At 39.3% G+C, this 22,694-nt stretch overlaps 1 protein-coding gene across 2 annotated transcripts in view; it reads right to left on the bottom strand.

The window, feature by feature from the left end:
* Positions 1–22,694, bottom strand: part of LOC100742752 (semaphorin-1A-like) — a 388,591-nt gene that overhangs the window by 226,924 nt on the left and 138,973 nt on the right. For both annotated transcript variants that reach the window (XM_024368161.2, XM_024368160.2), the window contains exons 3-4: positions 12,448–12,544; positions 4,705–4,756 (exon numbers count right to left, since the gene is read on the bottom strand). In XM_024368161.2, the coding sequence (XP_024223929.1) occupies positions 4,705–4,756; positions 12,448–12,544 (149 nt within the window). The remainder of the gene's footprint in view (positions 1–4,704; positions 4,757–12,447; positions 12,545–22,694) is intronic.

The raw sequence follows: 22,694 nt of genomic DNA, 5'->3' as shown, positions 1-22,694 counted from the left end.
GCTTTCTTACAAAAGGAATTCCATGTTATGTAGTACATTTTTGGTGTTATTAATCCATCTTGGACCATGATCCCTAAACGAGGGTTGACACATTTATAAAATTGTAGAACTAGTGATTTTGACTGGTGTGGTATTTCTAATGTTATCATGCGGAATTTTCCTGATAACTGATATCATCATATCGAATGATACGCAGTAAAAATTTGAAAAACGTGTGGGAAGTTGTACAAAACGAGGAAACTCGCTAATTGGGGTTCGATAAACAGATTGCAGGATCCTTTTACACTTTGACAAGTACCAGTCGTGTTGACTGGTGTTGGTATAAGTAGCCTTAATATAAAATTATTTTCAGTTTGAATACATAAAAAAGAAAATAACATTCATTATATTATTCCTTTAGTTATCGTTGCGAAAGTTATTACGTCATGGCGGAAAAAATATATAGCATGAAGTAGAAATTTTAAACCTGTTCGAACCTATGGGATCCAACTATGGGGAACAGCGAGTAATTCCAATATAGAAATTCTTCAACGATTCCAATCAAAAACTCTAAGATTCTTAATACGCACCTTGGTATGTTACCAACGAAACAATACATCGCGACCTTAAGATACCTACAGTTAAAGAAGAAATATCCAAATTCAGTAATAGATATAACATAAGAGTTAATAACCGCTAAAACCCATTAGTTACATAATTACTTGACCCGATGTATCAGATCCGTAGGCTAAAAAGAAATTATCCTCTAGATTTAAACATTAGATTCAGCAAGAATCAAACATAGCATAATTACTTATTATTCGCGTTATAGTACCACGCCAGAATAATTTACTTATAATTCTCAATGAGAATTGATTGTGAAATTCTCCCAAATAGAAAAATAAAAAAAAGAAATAGTAGGAATTTTAAAATAAAATTGTAAAACCAGCCAATTTGACTGGTGTAGTGGTTCTAGTGTTTTAAAAACCTCTGGCACTAAAACGGTTAATTTGAAAGCGAAGAACCAATATAGAATATAGGCGTATGGGTAGATATTATACAGCGTTTCATAGAACAATGTCGACATCGTCGGTGTCGTTCCATGAAATATTACATCGGTACGAACAAATTGAACGAACGAACCGTTGCCCGTTTTTCCTACAACGGCCGGCTCGCTTCATCTAGCGGCGGACTTTTTATCGAAGTTAGGGTACGTTTACGTTGGAGCTGCGATGAACGATAAGAGCGGCGATGAGAGCGAACCATAGAAACACATGCAATTCCGTTATATGCTTCTATTATAAAACAATTCCATGTATTTCTACGGTTCGTGGTCATCGGCGATCTTGTCGTTCAGCGCAGCTGCAACGTAAACGTAGAAGAACTTCAAGAAAAAGGCTACAAATCGTAACGTTTTGTATTTCTATCGTATTCGAGTCGCCGATCACAGTTCGGATAATTTCAATGTGCTGATCGTCGATGCTTCGCATTCAACTTAACACTAGAACTACCGACAGTTAAGACGAAGCTGTTTCTACCAAAAATGATAATTGTATAATTGCTTTGGTTACCGCTGCAAAAGTAACTACATCGTTGCGGAAAAGGAAATGTAACGCGAAGTAGGAATCTTAAAATAAAATTGTAAAAACAGTGGTTTTGAGTGTCGTGGTAGTTGTAGCGTTAAAGATGATCAGCTCTCAGAAAGATCAAACCCTAGTGTCGCATCGAATTAAATTTGAAGAGCCACGCTCGGCTTTAACCTGTCTACTCAAAATAATTGTACTCGAAATACTCGTACTCGTTTTATCGCGGCGCATAAAAGCGGGACAATCATAGACTTGACACAGCAGCTCGAACGAAACGTAAATGATTCGATCGATCGGTTAGTTGATCCGACGATAGGGATAATTGTAATTGAAACTCGTAGACGGAAGTGTCAATTACCGTTCGTCGTCGTCAAACAACCGAGGCAGGTATCAATAACAACGTCGATCAACGCTTTTTTTAACACTTGCACGCTAATGGATGATACGTTTGCACGACAGCAACTAATAAAAAGTGTTAAATAAATAGCATCGACATCTCGAAGATCGCATGCTGAATTAAAAAGTCGATTAAAAGTCGAACGAAGATATTCGCTGTCTTTGCCCTTTTGAACTGATAATTCTCGAAATATAGGTCGAACGTAGCAAGTAAGTATCGAAATAAATTTAGCATTGCGCAAATAGAAGATCAGATTGAAAGGTGCGTCGATATTTCGGACGGTGTGAATTTATCTGGAAATCCATTTCTGCAAGACGAAGTTGTTTCTGTAAATATCGCAACCGCGAAATCTAAAGCGTACCGCGAAAATGTCGACCTATAGGAACTACAGGAGAATATGATATAATCGACGTACAATTCCCGAACGTATCGGAAACGAAGCAGTTCATAGTTGGCGCTATGCTTTCAGATATTAATTAGCACTTCTTGGTAATTCGATATCGTAATTTTCACTCACGCAAGATGGTTTTCGAGCATCGAGATCGTCAATTTTATGCAGATTCCATTATTAGATATCCCATTGCATCTCATTTCTTTCCTTGTTTTATCTATTCATCGATTATGAATAAAAAATGGTAAATCCTTGGATCGCGCGACTAACTTGACGTTCTTTCCGAGAAGATTCGGAATATGATTCACGTAAAATTTACTAAACTGCAGAAAGTAATATTAGAAATATACAAGGCGAAAATGTAAAAAATACGGTTGAATGTTTGCGAAATTGCGGATCGTTCGTGTCTACGTTGGAAGAGGAAGCGAAACGTTTTCATCAATCTTCTGACAAAATTATAAATTAATTGCTGAGCAATTCCAGAAAGGGAACCTTTTTACTTTCTTTCACGCCGATTTCCGTCGTCCATATCAATGAAAGTAAATTCGATTGCGTGGATCGTGAAACGCTTACGCGCGCATCTCGCGGCTCCGCTATCAGCGCGGCGTAAGAATACTCGCTTGCAATCTGTTACAGCGTGCACGAGGCCTACGGTCCACGGATAGAAACGTCGATTAATACGTGTCACCGTTCTGTCAAGCGAGCTGCACGATGACGCGTAAGCTCGTGGTCGTAAGCTAAGTGTATCGAATCGATCATTATAGAAAGACGGATAGAGTGGATCAATTTACATTTCGTTTATTGATAAAACCGAGTACGTGTTTGCTGGATTTCAGAATTCACATACGAGATCCGTTATGAGCAAATAGCCACGTCGTCGACTGTGTTATTTTCGTAACGTTTAAATTTAGCGGATCGAAGGAACTATCGAGCGTGCCACTGTTTCGAGATCACGATATACCGAATGAGCTATAAAGGCAAACGAATCGTGGCTCAAGAACTCGCTGACTTTTACCATTCTCTCCCAAACGACCGAATCTTACGGCCAACGAACATGTCGCATCGATTTCTTTCCATCCTTCCCTTTTTTTTTCTATGTATCTCTCTATCTCTCAAGCTACTTCTTCGATTCCCTTAGCAGTTTCGCAACTCACGTGCCTCTCGCTGCGGAACCGATATCCAGTTTGCGATTGCAGCTTCCATTTCACCTCCCGTGCGGGTGTTACATCGATTTCAGGCGGCCACAGGAGACATTACGACGATCCACTTGTTCTCCACCATGGCAAGACTCGGTTTGATCGATAGGACGCGCGAAATCGGTGAAATAAGCCGATAGAAAGACGATAGAAAGTCTAGTCGTGGCGGAAGTCGATCAACGGTTCTTTGCTCTTTGCAAAGGAATTCCAGTTGCTCGGATTACACGCGCAATTTGAAAAACACCTATTATCATGCAAATTTTATTCGCGCTCTTGCTCGGCTAATTTTACATTTTTTAGCGCAAGGAGGAAACTCCCTCTTTTCCCAAGTATCTTTATCTTCTTCTCTCTTTTCTTCCCTATTTTCATCCACCAGTAGAAACGCGCAATGTTCACGAGCGAAATTTTTTGGCCCTGGGCAGTGGACGTACAGACAGCGGCAAGTAATAGCAAAATTCGCATTGGCTGTGCCATCGCTTGCTTCGCGGCTTACCGTTTGCCGCTCTCTATGTCCAGGATCTTCTACGAAGATACGCGATAACTCGCACGATCGTTGGAACGTTTTCTTTTTTATAGAAAGAAATTTTTTTTATTTGAAAGCAGTTTACAATCAATTCTCATTGAGAATTATAAGTAAATTATTCTGACGTGGTACTACAACGTGAATAATTAATGATCATCGTATGTTTGATTCTAACTGAATCTAATGGCTATAGAAAAATTGCAAACAGAAAGATTGAAGAAAACGTTCGATGAATCGTGCGACTCACGAAAAAATCTCGAACTTTGTCCATTTTCAATGAGGAAAATCAGCGAGTGTTCGTTGGAACGAATTTTTCCAAGCTCCGATTGTTGATAGTACGCGAGTAGATGGACGTTATTCCACGCGAATAACGTTCTATCGATCGCGTTTGTCGCACAGGAATAGCGATGATCGTATTTATTCCGCGGTACTAAAAACACTTGCTACATATAAATCGGATAAAACTGTAATTTGGAATCTGGCAATAGGAATCTGTTCCAGTTTCTGACGAACCGCTCTACGATGCCTTTGCGACGATCATCCGCCCTCCACGAATTTCAAGAAGAGCAACGTAATCCAAATTCATTGGATCGTTCTTCATCGAGTTTCGAGTTTTTAAACATTTCACTCACCTGATCGACGATCTCCGTTAGGTCGTGCAGGCTTATGTTGTAAATGGCGTTCCTGAAACAGAGAAAAAACACGATACGTAACGTTAAGTGTTTGCCTCGTAAATCTTTCGCCTAATCTCTTCGTATCTCGCATTCTTTCGCCCTCGAACGATCTCGAGTTGGACGCGGGATAAACATTAGTAATTACGATCAGCCTGATGGAACAACGACGGTTGAAAATCGAGTAAAAGCGCTCGGATGCTTCTCATGAAACAGGAATAAACTTTTGACCTCGGCGTGATCCCTCGATTTGTCCTTTCCTTTCCGCATTTGTCCGAGATCTTGGATCGAGAGTGTTTCGAGTATAGAGTGAAGTATAGATTTTTGCCTTAGGAAAAAAAGAGTCTTTACTTTCGAAAAAATTGCTCCGGTTAAGTATTCGAATTACGAATCGCTGAAATATAATATTAAACACCGAGAGAGAGAGAAGAAGCGAAGCTCTTATTTCTAAGAACATTTTGCACAGCAGGAATGTTGATGAATAATAAAAGAATCGCGTCATGTCGCGTCGTTTACGATACTAGAAATATGAATCACCTTTGATTCGATCGTGTCCTACATCTTTTTTTACCCGAAGCGCAAATACTTAGTCAGTCTGCTGTTGTATGACTGACTGCTGCTGATACACAGAGAGGCAGAACGTTTTCGCGTGTCTGTATAGTCATAAAACGCCATAGGCCATAAATTTACAAAATATTAATCCCTTCTTCGTCCCAATCTTGCTTAAGATTGCTATTTGAACATCTACCTAAAGTGCAATCCAGGTAAGTTCTTTGAAGAGGATATTATCTTGAAATATGAATGTCCTATCAAGTTGTAGACCATTTTGGAACAGCATTGAACAGCGCGAGCAAGATAAATTGACTTTTCAATCGAATTAAAAATGTAAGTGCTTTATCTTTGACGTTTTGATTTTCAATCAAACGTGTTTGTACTAGACGCGAGGCGATAAGTTTCAAGCTAAATTAATTAAGTTCGATATTAAGTTAGAACAGGTATTAAGCCAGCCCTAATGCATCGCCTTTAATATGTCACACGTAACGCAACTTGGAAACTTCGTTTAGCCGCGTTTCACTGCAATTAGTTTATTTAATCGCAACGACGAAGTTGCTTGCCACTTTTCCTTAATGGTCTAATCGCTCGGCCAATCTCCAGATTTTTGCAACTCACTTGTTTTTATTACTTTAAAGAGAGTAGTACGAAGTATGCAACGAAAGAATGGACGATATTTTTCGACAAATAAGATTAGTTCAAAAATTGGATGTGTAATAAGATAATACTAATTAATTCAGTAGCCTTAGTTCCATCGAAAAAATGATTTAGAAATTATGTACCGATAAATTGAAAATGGATGACAGGTAATAAGGTTCGATGATCACCACATTTACCTTTTAACACTTTGACTGCCACGTCGTTACAAATTACATCTCACTTTAATATATGTAATTTCCTTAACACTTTGACTGCCACGACGAAATTACATTTTATTATTCAAAGCATATAATGGCAAAGTAATAATAAATTGATGATGCAAGACAACATTCTTCCCCAATGGACCGTTTATCTGATTGGTGGTCACGACTGACCACCGTGGCGCCTACACACACGTTGTGAGAAAAATATAATAGCGTGCCTAGATACAATTTACACGCTTCTATTTATGTTCTTTTCTTATTGTATATACATGTAATAGAGTTCATTTGTTACAAAAATATTAGGTACGTTACAAATTACATCTCACTTTAATATATGTAATTTCCTTAACACTTTGACTGCCACGACGAAATTACATTTTATTATTCAAAGCATATAATGGCAAAGTAATAATAAATTGATGATGCAAGACAACATTCTTCCCCAATGGACCGTTTATCTGATTGGTGGTCACGGCTGACCACCCTGGTGCCTTGGTAACAGATGATAGCGACATATTATAACGAGGTTTCGTTTATTTCAACAAAACATTCGCATTCGTTATTTCGTCATAAGCAAAACGTGCAGAATATATTGTTGAAACGTGTAGAAGATATTAGGCTGAAATGGTAGAGGTCCGCGAAGAAAATTATGTTTGTGATAAACCAATGGTAGCGGTAGATTACAACGGAGGAAAATGTGCTGTAGATTTATCAGATCAAATGGTAGCATATTCTACACCACATAGAAAAACCCTCAAGTGGTATATAAAATTAGCTTTACAGTTATTGTTAAATACATCAATTTCAAACGCGATGATACTCTATAAATAAGCAACAAAAACAAAGATCAAGGTATCTGATTTTAGAATGGCATTCGTAATGCACCTTACACAGTGCCATTCATCAGAGTCGTCAAATATACTTATTCGACAAAAATCGCGACACGAAATGCAGAAGAAAGAAGGGCAAGCGTACCTGACAGGAAAATTTTGCAGAGTGTCATAAAAAAATGTTAAGCAGTTAGAATCAAAAATTGCTAAGAATCGGACCAAAAAGGTGACCGCCTATTGTCCAGATTGTATCGATGACCACATTTATGTTTAAAGTGTTTTAACACAGTGCACCGTTAGATGCAAGATTTGTTCTCGTTTTTTTTTTATTGATGTTCTAATAAAAATGTTTAATTGTTCAATGGGCCACTTTTTATTTCAAAGTATCTTCTATTTATCGATTATATTCAAAATACTCTAACTGTCAATTTTCATTCAATTTTTACAATTGTTAAAAGTTCAAGCGCTTCGGTCACTAATGACCACCTTGGCGTCACAGGAGAAAACGTGGCAGTCAAAGTGTTAAAAAAGTATTATTACGTTTATAATCTCGTGGTAAACGCGATGTAGATGTTCCCGTTGTTAATTGCGATCGCAGTACTGAAAGATGGTCGCACGGAAACTGGAGAAAAAATACACGTTGGGTGGAAAAATAAAAGTTATTTTGAAGTTAACACCGGTGCAATTTCGAACTATATATCAGCGAGACAAAAGCATCGCTTTATCTGAAAACGCCACACGATACTCGAACTACAGCGGAAAAATAAAGTCATTCAATCCGAATGAAAATAACAGCGACACAAAAATTTATGTTACTTGGACAATACGCGTGCTTATGCACACCGTGGTTATTGTTGCACGATATCGACACGATTAGCCGAATAATTAACACGTAATTGAATGCATTCGTTTCAAGCAATCACGTGTTTAACATCAAATATCATTTACTAAATTGTCTTCTCTTATCTCTATCTCTTATTATTTTTTAAATTATGGACGATAAAGATCGCGTCTTCAAATAGTCCTCAGTTATCTTGATTTCCTGTAATTGTAACTTTTTCATTTGCTAACGTAATCACACGTAATCAGATTTATTTGGTAAATTTAACGAACCGTTTTCCCCACACTATTCTATTTGCGTTAAATATTTAATAATAATACTAATATAATACGATACTAAAACAGCAGCACCGACTGATATTGTATGACTGCGTTGTGGTCGCAAATTTGTTCGCTTCGAATAATTTTCTACTAACCGACAGTTACGTCCGACAGCTTAGAACGAGTTTAAATCTTCGTAAGAACATGTACGCAAGTTTGCGACGTGATCAAAGAGAATCGATTTACGGGTATAACATCGCTACTTCCTATCTTTTCTTTCTCTTTCTGCAATCCAATTCCGTAGTCGTTGGAGATAAAACGCAACGCCGAATGCACACGTAGCGACTCTATAACGAAAGCATGAAAAGAAAAAGCACGTTACCGCGTCGATTAACAACTTCTTCCAAGCAAACGTTGCGTTTCTGAAAACGCCTCCTTGGCGCGATCACAGTTTCGCTTCCCAACGTTTGAAAAGACACGAAGTTAATAGAAATTTCCACGAAAGAAGAAATCCTTTGAATATGATTCCCAAACGATCAGATACGAACGCCAGCAGACACCGTCATCTCGTTTCTCATGAAACAACGATACATTAAAATATAATGAGCATTATCATATCTGTGCCCCATTCACAAGCTCCAACTTTCTACCATTGAAATCACCGAGACACGCGGTAATCGCGAAAGGAAAAGTTCAAACGAAGCTTGCACCGGAAAATTTCGAGCTAATCTAGATCGGGTACCCCGCTGGGGGTAGCCACCCACATGATGATCAAACGGCCAAAAAATTCTACCAAATGTTCAAATCGGACAAATTGCGAATGTAAACAACTAAATAAAAAAAAAAAAAAAAATCTAGGTCGATGTGGAATTGTTTGGAAAAACAGAGACTTACGATCCAAGTTTCTGTACCGCCTCCTCATAATGGCCTCTACGATAGTTAACAAGGCAAAGCGTCGGGCTTGTTATTATTGTTACATCGGTTAGCCGAGCAAATTATCCAACGTACACCGTAGTAATAACTGTTACATTAAAACAGCGAGTAACTACCGAGCGTGATTTATTCGCTCAACTGCCATACCAATCGTCCGCAGCTCTAAATTGCAAACCTTGAATCGTACACTACGCAAGCTGATATCGACTCGTTATTGCATCTGTAGCGTTCGATACTGCCACACATCGAAATCACGCGTTACGTTCCATTAGAAACGTATTGTTGCATCGTCGTTGTTGTCACGTAGGAGACACAAGAAATCACGAAATTGATTTATTGGGCTTAAATATGCCATCGGCTAAAAATTTGCGTAATGTTTGGAATCATACCATTCTAGCCGACTTTACTTTGTATATTTATTATTATTACTTTATATATTTATATTATTATTACTATTATTAATTTACTGTTATTAATTTAATTATTATTATCTATTACTATAATTATTATTATTATTAATTATATTATTATTATTTATTTTATTATTACTATATACATTTATTATATTACTTTATATATTTATTATTATATTTTATACCTTTGCATGTAACCATCGCTCGGTTTCAGATTCCGAGATATTCGCAAGAAACTGTCGGTGCCACTGCAGTGAATTTTGCCTATAGTTGTGCATCTGTGGCAGTGTCGCGTAAAAGACACAAGAAATCACGAAATTGACAGATCACCGGTGATCTCGTATTTCACAAATAAGGTAAAGAATTGAACTTTAGATATAGTAGGAAAATTTATCGTATGAATCCAACAGAGAGAATGTCAAGAGCTGATGTATATACCGGTGATGTATTTTGTCTATAATTGATTTAGTACGTTGCTTCCACGTAAGTTGTGTGCCTAAGTGAAGTCCTAGGTACTTAACTTGCCTTCTTTGTGTTATGTGCGTGCCGTTCATTTGGATATTTGGTGTTTTCCATTTTCTTAGTATAAATGTAATATGCTTGCATTTACTGGGCTTTGCTTTTATTTGTTTATCTCGTAGCCATTTTTCTATTTTTGTGATGTGCTCCTGTAGTAATGTGGCTGCTATTTCTGGATCAGTGTGCCCGACTGTTCAAAAATGTGCGGGCCCTGGGAGCGTCGTACACAATGTGTCAAGAATGTTAGAACAGAGTGTCTGGAGAGCTGATTTTGGGAAAGTTTATATACCATGGGTTTGGCTCTTATGAGGAGGATGTCGTCGAAGGTGTCGCAGGGCACAGGTCAGAGGTGGCCATGCTGTTACTGTTTTCTGACACTGCACACTCTCTACGTTGTTGTTTCGATGGTCTGTGGGATGTTCGTTAGACTCAGTTGGTTTTTCTATCACTAATTTATGACTCTGTGACATCGTCGTCGCGTCGTTCGAGAAAATCCACGATTACGCGATGCAACGACTATCGCGGATAATACAACGTCTATTTTAAAGACAATTGGCCAGCATTGCGTTGATAAAACTCGAGGTCGCTGGGATAATTGCCTCTCGCATTTTCTTTTGTTTCCACTCTCATCATTGAAGTTATTAGAGAGGCGATCTTAACGGAGACTTGCCAGTATTGAGTTTCTATCTCTTCACAAACACATCTTTCGTCTGTTTAAAAAAAGAATTTTATTTTACCTCTCGCACGGAACAACGTGTTAATTTCGTCTGTTATTCTCGAGGTTAATATCGAAGGTTAATATCTTTAATGAGTTACGTCCTTGAAAAACAGTTTTCCTTCATACTTTTCCACGATTCAAAACTGAAAATGAGCTGAAGTTTTTAACCGGACGATAGAGATAAGAAAGATGTAAAAACTGGAAAGAGATTAATGGAATCAAGAGAAAGGTCGTATTCAAGAGAGTAAAAGCACGCAATTCGAAGCGTAAAAATTTAGTCTTGGAAAATTCGATCTTCCTTTTATTTCGTGCTTTTCGCCATTTGTTCGACAGACTTTAATCTTTAAAGTGAAAAATATTCACGCTAGAAAAGCGTTAAGAACGCGTTAAAAGCAGCGAAATACGGCGGTCCATAGCGAGGAAATACATCACCGGTGAAACTCGAAAACGTAAAATATAGTCTGCCGAAATTCAGTGGTCTTCGGTGCGGCCATTACGATTTACGATTTTCTTCTTCGCTTTTTCTTTCTCTTCTCTTTCATAGGTACTTTCGCGCTTCTCATCTTGCCAGTTATTGGCCGTACTAAAGGTTCGATATAATCGATATATCGATTATATCGCCTTTATTCCGCGTATGTACGTATGTATATCCTTTTCATATTCACCGATTACACACCTTTCCTTTACCGCGAACATTTATCGCAAAACACCCTGAGCTTTTGTGATTGTAAAAAAATTCGATATTTAAAGTGCTGCGAAATTTCTGATACAGTTACCTGTACCTTTTGAAATTTACGGGAAAGTGAAAAATAAGAATCAAAGGAAATTAATTGGCATTACTGAATTTGTTATTATATTAATATTTATTTAAAATTCCACGCGAATCTTATTACAATATATAATGCATGATAAATTAACTCGATTAATTTTAATTCGATTTAATTAAATTTCAATCGATTTACATATTAATTTAAGAAATGCTTTAAAATTTACGCTTCGAAATATCGTCCACGTTATTGCATTTTATTAACATGACGCAATTGTATTCTGATAAACGTTAATAAGCTCGAGATCTAATTGAGTCAAGCTACCTCGCAGCACAACAACAGTACCCACAACGACGTGATAATTATTAAAATATATAATCCAGTGCTGTTTTATCTTCTCCTAAATATCTTCACTGCGACAATTTTAAAATTACGCATTTCCTAACTCGATTACTTATAATTACTTTCTCGAGTCAGCCCACGCGACGACAATTGATTTCGCTTTTAACCGTCAACGTTTATTCGTCGGAAACGAAGCGCTTCGCCACACTGTTTCGCGAAAACGATCTCGTTCACAGATGCGAAAGGGTTAAAGACTCGACGAACGACGAAGAATGCAAGACAGAACAGGTGGTAAGTAGGAAGAAAGAAAGGTAGAAAGGAGACGATCACGGTACACCTCGACAATTGCCTCGCGTTTTTTCCGTTCTATTCGCTCGTGTCGGTAATTGAAAGCAATTTATTTCATATGAAAAAGACCGGTGGTGGTCGGGCCGGATCGATCCAAGGGAATACGACTCATGTAAAATGAAAGAGGACACGTCACAAGGGGTTGTGCGAGGGTGGAACCGCGTCATCGGGCTTGGTGCCGCGTAATCGAGGGAGTGACTCGACGGGAACCCGGATCGAACGACGGGAATATAGCCGATGACCATCTGCTGACCCTTGGCGGCGCGGCGCGCCAACAGCAGCAACGATCGGTAAAGAATCGAATCACGTAACAATTACCTGGCGCCAATCAGGATAGAAGTGGTCGCGCGCTCTAGGAGCTTGAAGTGCTCCACGTGGCTCTCGTTTCCTAGGAACCGCTGGCCAATCACCTCGCCTGAAACAGATCAAACGGATTTCTTGAGAAAGTAGCTCCACCACAAATCTGCCGCCTCTTGTCCATTACAGCTGTATCGCTGTTCTCGTCACACGACATATGTATCCTGTCGTGCTAAGAAGTGTAATTCATCGATAAAATAAAAATTGTAGAAAGTACACGAGGAAACTGTAAAACGTTTGAAACGTTGTATCGTCGGAAGACAAAGTGAAACGCAAGCGGAACGATCGCAAGGAAAAAACGAAGAAACGATGATTAGCGCGAAGCTAAACGGAACGTGGAGTTAGTTACGCGTCATCGAGTCTAGTTCGACGACTATTATAACGCGTACAGTGCACGCAAGGTTACACGCGGTCTATTTCGCCAATTTCGCGCATAATTTACTCAAAATCTAAATCCGACTTCTCGTCAAACGCACCTCCATTTACCCACGATAATAGCCGACGATAAATCATCCCCTGGCCGATTACGTTTGGAGAACGGCGATTCCGTGGAACGATAACGATCGGAAGCGATGACTAACACCGTGACGAACGAAAGGCGAGCCCCGTTGCCTCGATTCGTTTCTTCGCCATCCCCAAAGAATCGCTGTTTCTCCCTTCGTGCTCGAGTCATCGAAGCCCTATATGCCCGCGTTAAAAATTACACACAAGCGGGAGATTTGCAGCAGAATGTTGATTGGTCGCGCCGCACATTATATATCGGGCCCGGCGTGCTTCTCTCTCAAGGTTCCTGCTGATTACGGCGCGTTTTACCGCCTTATAAAACGCCACGTCATACTCGCGTATACTCGCGCTTCCCAGCCCGTGTCCTACGTCCATGAATGGATTTTGCCCGTATACGTCGTCCCCCGGATGGCTGCACTCCCACGCAGCTAGATTTATGCGCCAGATATAGATGCGTGGGTGTATCGGCGGCGATGCAGCGCGTCTCAATGGACGAACAGCTCGCTCGTCACTTGCTACGTACGATAGAACCGCAGCAGGAACGGCTAGGTTTACGGCTACGCGCCATCCAATGCGTAAGAAAAACCGACCGTACGAAAGAAGACAGAGACTCGCTGCGAGTAGGAGAAACAGATCGAAGACGAGAAAGAGTAAGTCGAAGAACGGAGTAAAAAGTCCGAAGAAACCACCGCTCGTGCACGATGCCGGGGCAAGGAGAGTGTTGGAGAACGGGTTATAAGAAGAGAGAAGAGAAGCAACGTCTTGGTCAAACAAGACCAGCTCGAAAAAAGAAGAAGAAGAGAAGAACGGATGAAGAGCGTAGGAGGACTAGCCGGAGGAAAGAGAGATAAACAGTGAACGGTGGAACGGAAAGCAGGTAAGAGTTATGAGGTAGGGAAAAAAGAATCGCCGGCAAGAAAAAGAGGCAGATGGAAAGGAAGAAGACAGGGAAGGAAAACGGTTATGCAGAAGCGAAGAGAAAGAACACACGCGTAAGAGATTGCGGCAGAGTGTCTCTCAGGTCTTGGTCGACGATCAAGCGGTGCGCGCCTACTCTGTGGTGGCTGCCTTCTCCTCCATGCTCAACCCTTCTCGCCCTGCTAAAGCCCTCTCACTCGCCACTGTTGCCAGTAGGCTACTTCTTGCGCTATAACGTTTTACGACTCGGCCTCTCCGTTCGATGTTTCTCCTCAGCTGGCCTCCTCTCAACCTGCTACCCGTCCCCGTATCTGGTGCACGCTCCGTGCTGGTACACACGCTGCATGCTGCATCGCGCGCGAGCTACTTTTCTCTCCTCTCCTTTTTCCTCTATCTCCATCTCCCTTGCCCTCCTCGACTCTTTCCACTCCATCTGTCCGTTTCTCTCCCCTTCACCATGCTGTTATTCGCGTTATACTTTTTCATGCACGCAGTCCACGAACGTAACCGCGATAAAGACTCGGCTGCGCTCGCCAGACGCCACAGAGGGGACCATAGGAGCGTTGATCGGTGCTCGTCCGATTGTAGAAATCGTCCTCTGAATGGGGAAGTTCGCAGGGATCGAGAAGGCTCTGCGCTCGACACTTTTAGAGATGTTCGGGGAGAGAATCGTTGCAAGCAGCGAGGAAAAATGGTCGGAGTATGGTAAGAGCCGAGTAATCGACCGACCACGAATTTATGAGTTTGAAGAGTTCCGTAGCGTACGACAGGATGGAGAGAGCTCGTATTTTTGTGTACTTGGCAACGACTGAACTTGATTTACGTGGTTCAGCTTGTGTCCCCGTGGTTCCTGGATAACGAGATCCACGCGGCTTTTACAAAATGATCTTTCACGAATTGAAAAGTAGTCGCGATGACGTGATTTGCTTATTACATACGAGGAAATGTTATACGATGATGCGTGACATTGAGACGCGATTAAACACCGTGTCTTCTTATTTAAAGCTTTAATTTTCTCTTCTGTCTTCGTTCCTTTTGCAACTCTTTTTAAAATTCAACGAACGTCTACGAGCAGTTCGTTGAAGCTTACTTTTTAGGAGACGCGAAAACACGTGCTTTTGGGTAGAGAGACGACAAAGGTGGAATTTATAATCGCGCTTCCAATTAATCTGATGTTCAATGTTTAAGGATTTAATAAATTAAAAAGAACCGGTGCTGTTTTGTGTCGTCCATCTTCCAGTACCAAGCAAATTCCATTGAAACAATACTCAAAGCTTCGATTCTTAGTAAAGTGACACGAATAAACGGTCTTACGAATATTTCACGCGCAGGATAACACACAAATGATGGAACGCGAGATTTTCACAGTTGCTTAACTATACACAAAGTTTCGTTGAAATCGGTGAACAACGTAATACGCGCTCTCTCGTTAGAAATCATTCCGACTGCGAAAAGATTTCTCCAATCGCTTACCAATGTGTATTTTTAATCTACCAACTGGAAAATTTATGCAAATTTTAACGCATTCGTGAATTTTATCGATATCGGATAGCGTACTTAAATATCGGGAACAACTACCTGCAATTTCGACCACTTGATATTAGGTTGTCCGAAAAGTTTCGTTCGTTTTATAAGGAAATAGTGGAACAATGTTTTTTGTTTTATATTAGTTTATTGAATTATGCATGAACATAACAATAGAAATATAACGACATGGATCATACCTAATTCAATAAAATAATATAAAACAGAAATTGTTGTTCATTATCGTCTTATGGAACGAAAGCAACTTTTGGGGACAACCTAACGGCAAATGATCTTTTTAACTACATTCGACACAGCTGTTTCTGTTTCATACTCTAAACGTGGAAACTCGTAGTTGTATTAACGTCCGGATTGTTGAAAGGCACGGATCAACATAAACGTCGTTTATCAACGACAATGTTTAATCGATGTTGTTACCGTCGGTACACAGAGAAATTACAGCGTGATACATTTTCAAAATAACAGCGATAAATATAAGTACGAAGATATAGGTAGGTTCGAAAGGAACGTCTCGTTCTATTTTCAAGCGGAAACCCTATAGAAAGCGAGGCAATAACCGTGGAGAAACAAAGCAGCTGATGAAACTCTATATAGATGAGGGCGTACGAACGATAAACTCGTTGTAGAACAACACGTTCGATCGTTTGTATCTATCGCACGTGTTCTCGCCTCTGTTTGGTGAAAAACGCGGTAACAGTATCTAAACGCAACGATTTTTCATTTAGCGTAGGACTGACGGTGCATTTATTCCGATGAAATGCTTATTCATCGACTCGTGAACGTACGACGTGCATTCGTTCATTCATTCGACCACGATCGCCCGTGTGTTTCAAGTTCCCTCGAACTTCCTGCAGGCGCGTGCACGCCTATTTTATATTGTACGCGTTTTCCACGACGCTCATAGATAACTCGCTTGGTATAAAAAGCTCGGTCTTTTAAGAACACACGGAGAGAAAGGAGGAGAAAAGTTGTATTTGATCGCGGGTTGCAAATCTGATACGCTTTGCTCTGTGTCGTGAATGTAATCCATACTAATACTTAGTATTTAACTTCGTATCTTTCACTTTCTCTCCCTCTCACTCTCTTTCTCTCTCTTCGTTTCAGTAATTAACAACTTGTCGCTCGCTAAACCATTTAATCTGATCGGACTGTGCCGTTTGACATGCCGCCTTTTCTTTCCGTAGACGCACAAATTAAAGATGAAAAAATCCAATTGCCCGTGTCTGTTTTCGTTTTGCGTTATTTATCTCGCTGGCAACTGTATCGAACGTTTCTGCGAACGAAAAGAAAGAGAAAGGAAAGTGGTGCGTAAATTACCGAGAGAGGAAAATCTTCGTTTTTCGCTGAGCGATCCGAGCCACGACATTACGAGTGCTCAGACACTCGTAAATGGAGTAATCCTTTGAATTCTTTTAGGACGGCTTTAGTTCTGTATGAGACAGCATACGAGAAGTACGTTGCACGTCTAGAGAGAAACGGTTATAAGGAAAAATCGAGTACAGGAAGCTTCTTATTCGAGACGCAAGCAGAAACGGAAATATGCGTAATATTGTGTTGCGCGTTACTCGGCCTCAAAGAAAGCCAGTTAGAACGGCGATCGATTAAACCAGCGACGTAATTTATAAGTTCAATTTTAAGGCAGATTGGGGAGGACTGACGCGTAGGGAGCTCGATACAGTTTTATTAGGTTGTCCGAAAAGTTTCTTTCGTTTCATAAGATGATGACAATAGAACTACCACACCAGTCAAATTGACCGGTTTTACAATTTTATTTTAAGATTCCTACTTCACGTTATATTTTTTCCGCCATGACGTAATAACTTTCGCAACGATAACTAAAGGAATAATATAATGAATTTTATTTTGTTTTTTATGTATTCAAACTGAAAATAATTTTGTATCAAGACTACTTATACCAATACCAGTGAAAATGACTGGTACTTGCTAAAGTGTAAAAGGATCCTGCAATCTGTTTATCAAACCCCAATTAACCAGTTTCCTCGTTTTGTACAACTTCCCACTTCGTTTTTAAAATTTTTGCCGCGTATCGTTCGATACGATGATATCAGTTATCAGGAAAATTCCGGATCTATCGCTAGATCGCTAGATGCTAACACTAGAAATACTATACCAGTCAAATTGGTTGGTTCTATAATTTTATAAATGTGTCAACCCTCGTTTAGGGATCATGGTCGCAGATGAATTAATAATATCAAAAATGTACTACATAACATGGAGTTGCTTCTGTAAGAAACTAATAAAGCAATAAATATAAAAATATTCTCTCATTACGTATTTTTTAAAGACCAGCATTTGACTGTTTTTTTTTTTTGTAAAAATAGCTTTGTGTTAACCATCGGTAGTTCTAGTGATAATAGATGAACAACAATTTCTTTTGTATTATTTTATTGAATTAGGTATGATTTATTTCGTTCTATTTCTAGTATTACGTTCGTGCATAATTCAATAAACTAATATAAAACAATAAACATTGTGCGTTTATTATTTCTCATAAAACGAAAGAAATTTTTGGGACAACCTAATATATTGCGCATGTAATAGACGATAGATAACCGTACGTTACAGTATACGGTGAGGCAAGTAAGTCGTGATAAGTTACGATTGTTTCAAGCAAATTTGTCGATGTGACATTTGTTTATTGGAAGAAGGACATTACCTCGCTTATATAAAGTTACAAAAATTAAAAAATCACCGTGTATTTATTTTTACGCAACGGTCCGACATTATCTTTTAGGTTAACGTGTACCACGTTTAAATGAAAAAAATTCAACTTTAGCTTTGCGCGACTATATTACGCTGAATTTAAATGTACAAGACGATCGTTAAAATATTATTTAGTGTCATTTACACGATCTTTTCCCTCCAAGATGTACCGTACCTCCAACCCCCAGTCTCCTTTTGCTCTTTGCACTCCGAATTTTATTTCAATTTCGTTAGCAGCTATCAATGCTTTTAACTGTTTTATTTGAAACTTACTTGAACTAAAAAAATAAGACAATTTAAATAAATAAAGGAAAAAACAAATTCACTTAAATACCTGTTTTATTCATACTATTGTTGTATTTTGTAATTTTTAAGTGTATGATATATCTTGAAACAATTTCCAGGATGCAATCCTGGTTTTTTTTTTTGACAAAAAAAGATGGACATGAAAGAATGTCGAGTGAGTCTCGACAAAGGAGCTCCTGAGATAAAAACTAATATCGAGTCACACTCGACATAGGAGTGCAAAGGGTTAATCCTTTAATATTCGACGATCTATTTTTTCGCGTATTTACTTTTACTTTTCATTTGAGTTTTATGCGAATTTCGGTGCTGTTTGATTTTTAGCGCAAAAATAATCACATAAATCGTGGTCGTTCTACTGGAATGTTTTGCTAACTTTCTTACACTGTGTTTTCGTAGATATAGTAAGTATAGTAGTGGCGTTAATTATACAATGTTGCTGCGTGCAAAGTGTCCATTATTTTTAGACTACTATATACTATGTTCACCGATTCGTAGGGGGTTAAGTAGTCGACGTCTCCTTATCACTGAACTCGATCAGTATACAGCAAGAGTTATAATCCTGACGTCATGCTTTCAACGCGCGGAAAATTGTCGCAAATCTTGTAATTTTACTCACGAATATAATATATATATTAATTGTAAATTGTAAAAGGAAAATACAAGCACCTAAAGCACAATAAACAACAGGAATCGTGATATTTATAAGAAAGAAAAATATCGCAACGAATAAACTATCGGCCTGCAACGAGTATTTATATGTTCGAGGGAAATTAGCGTATTAATTGTAATTGATGTAAAGAAACACGGTACAGTTAATAATAATTCAAATGATAAACTTCATCTTTAATTAAGAGTTGAGAGACATTTACACCGGAGAAATAATCGCGTCGCGGAAATGTAAAAGTACACGAGTTCTGTTCAAATTCTACTCGATATATAGCATTGCTAATTATATCGTATAAGTACGAATTTGTTTATTACTTCGCCTACTTTCGTTGAAAAACGCTTCCATTTATCGGTGTAGAATCAACTTTTATCAAACTATCGGAATTAGATTTCCTTCACAGCGGAAACTCGATCGACACATAATATATCGTAATCTGAAAAATATAACCTAATTAACCCTTAGAGTGCTATGGACGCATACATGCGTCTGGCGAAAGCTATCGGTGTAGACTAAGGACACATATATGCGTTTTCTGTAAGTGTCCGGCATGGACTAAGGACGCATATATGCGTTTGTCAATTTTTCCGAACACCTACGCAGAAGTAACACTATTACGCTTGTGTGAGATAAATATAAATGCATTCCTTATATATATAATGCATATATTTTATATCAAAAATCTACCGCTTCGAAAGAAAAATTTAGTGAATTTCATTTAGCGTTGATAAGAGACATTTAACGAAAATATTTCCAACGTAGAAGCATGGTAGGAGGAGGAAAGAGAAAGTCCGAGGATTTGCCATTTCCATCAAAATGCCCTAATCGTGCTAGCACAACACAATTCCCAAGATGAAAATGTGTTGTTTGTGTGAAAAATAAGAGAAGAAGCGACACGCGATACGAATGCGGAAAATGCGATGTCGGATTATGTATCGATAATTGTTTTGAAATTTTTCACACACAACTGAATCATTAACCTCTGTTATATTTACTAAATTTAGTTTTCTAGTTTATCGTTTTCTAGTTTATTACCCAAATTCTAGTTTATTGTAAATTCCAATGTTTATAATAAATAATTAATACTAAAAAATAGCGCTCTTGGATCATTTAATCTCGTGCAAAAGAATTACTATAACTTATTACGATTTGCTCTTTGAATAGTCTATCAACAGAGTTCAATCTAACGAAAAAGTACTCCGTCCACAGTGATCGTCAGCGTACGGACCGCATAGTATTCGGCACTCTAAGGGTTAATAACATGGGATCGTAATGAAAAGAGCATTTACTCTCGATTGACGCGCAAGAAATTATATTCGAGTCTCAGATTTCAAATGTTTCACGGACTATGGCGGACTATAGGAACAGGTATCAGCGAGCAGTGTCGCTGGCGATTTAAAGTTGCAAGATCCGTTAACCGTACGACTAAACAAACGACCGATTTTCGTTGCAGATATTCGGTAAAGATTCCATTAAGGTAGGAATGGAAGTCGATGGATCTAGAAGATGCACGATTCCAGCCAAACCGACTTCCTTATACCATTTTACGAGCACATTCCACCTTACAACGCGCGTGCACATGTAGGTAAGTACGTCCGTGTATGTCCCGGCCTGCAAGCAATTTCCATATATTACAAGGAGAAGCGAGTTTCATAGAATTTACCGAATGGATGATTACAACAGACGTACGTTAGCTGTTAATTACTCTAATCAGACGTAGCTTCAAGATGAACGATGGTCACCTTAATTGCCCGTCTATGCTTCCATAATTTCGTTGAAAGATTTCGTTCGGTAACACGACTATTAAAAAAATATCGTTTGTTAAATTCCGAATAAATACGATACAGGATAAATCGTTGAGCGATCTCTCCGTGCAACTGCGATTATAACGCTGTAACGTTGATGCAGATTTTATTATTTGCAATTTAAAACCACCGTCGCATATTGTAAATGTATATGCTGCAACTTATACTAATTATTTCGATTCTCGTTATTATACGAATGCACTTTTCGATATGGCAATATACTGTTATCTGAATATTCGGTTTCATTCGTAAACGGAAAGAACACAATGAATATTAATAAATTTATGTTATATTAAAAGCAAACGCGCACACCACGGATATAAACGTACGACGACAACGATGAACAGGGTAGGTCGCTAAATCAAATTTCCAACGAGATAAAATACAGGATAAAATACGAAATAAAGAATAATGTGTAACGAGATGTGCCTCGTAAGAATCGAATGGAAAGTTATTCTTCGTTATCGATGATTCTTAAAACGTATGACGAAAGAATAGAAACATCGCCACTGTTACAAAATTCCACTCTATCGAAATAAGGAAAATAAAAGTCTGACGTGCGATCAAGTGGCATGCGACGCACCGCGCAGGTTGCCAGTTGAAGAGCATCGCGAGTGCAACGGGTAAACCGTTAGTTACGGTAAATTTCCGTTCACTGTCTAAGTACATTGTACTCGCGGCCTCGATAGCAGGGAAGAAACTGCTTCTAATGTCAACGTCGCCATCGTAATCAGGATTTTTTCCAGTGTTGTTGCGGCTTCCAGCAATCCGCGGGAATCATAGTCGGCAACGGTTACACTCGAGTGCTCGCCTAATTTGTTTCGGTCACGAACGCCCGTAAAAGGTTCTAATATTCTTGGGCCGGCATTATAAATCGTGCGCCGAAGGACATTCCTTCGCAATCTTCGCCGGCCAACGTAAAAACTGCTTCCTTAAATTTCCCGCACGCCGCGAGCTGAACCGTGCCGCTTTCTAATTTATCGTAACCCTCGAGTTTATTCTCCCCCGTTTCGATATCATGGTGACGTACGTGCCCGATACACAGAACTTCGTAAGCAGAAGGCAGATCGCTAGCTTCTCAGGACGATGATCAAACCTTATTGGCTATTCGAATCAAAATTTATTCTCTCCGTAACAGAGCGACACCCGTTGTATTTCTATCTGTTAATTCTTTCTTAGTTTTTCCCTGGGTTTTTGAAGGAACGAATTTCCTCGAATCAAAGAAACAAACGAAGCGAACCGTTCTTGGGTAAAGGCAGCTTATCGAAGCGCAGCATCGACTACGATTCAAAGTCAAAGACCGCGAGATTGTAAGCGTAGCGCGAAATTTTCCTCGGCGCGCTATCGATGCACGACGATCGAAACAATTTGCCAGAAAATGATAATGTGGCTAAATTTACGTTGGCGCATATTTACAGCGTATCCGCACGATCGCAATGGAGCAGGAACACGGCGGGGCACGTGGAAAGGAGCGAAACTTTCTAAAGGCATTTGCAAGCCGCTCGTATCCTCCACCGCCGTGGAGCCTAGCTTGCCTCCGTTAATTTCGCCACCGCTGTTCTTTACGAGCGGCCGATGCATATGGATGCGGTGACTGGCTGCTGCTACGAGTATGTACTTTGCAGCGGCGTATTCGCGATACACGAGACGAGAAGTGCAGTGACGACGAGGCTCGGCACGCGCGAACGCTTACAACGTAATTTCTTATTCGCGAGCCACGGCAGTAGCCGCCTCTCCACGGC

Source organism: Bombus impatiens, unplaced genomic scaffold, assembly GCF_000188095.3.
Source record: "Bombus impatiens unplaced genomic scaffold, BIMP_2.2 scf_0389, whole genome shotgun sequence".
Classification (NCBI taxonomy): domain Eukaryota; kingdom Metazoa; phylum Arthropoda; class Insecta; order Hymenoptera; family Apidae; genus Bombus; species Bombus impatiens.
The sequence above is the reverse complement of the archived record's forward strand: the minus strand, read 5'-3'. Positions and strand labels throughout refer to the sequence as shown.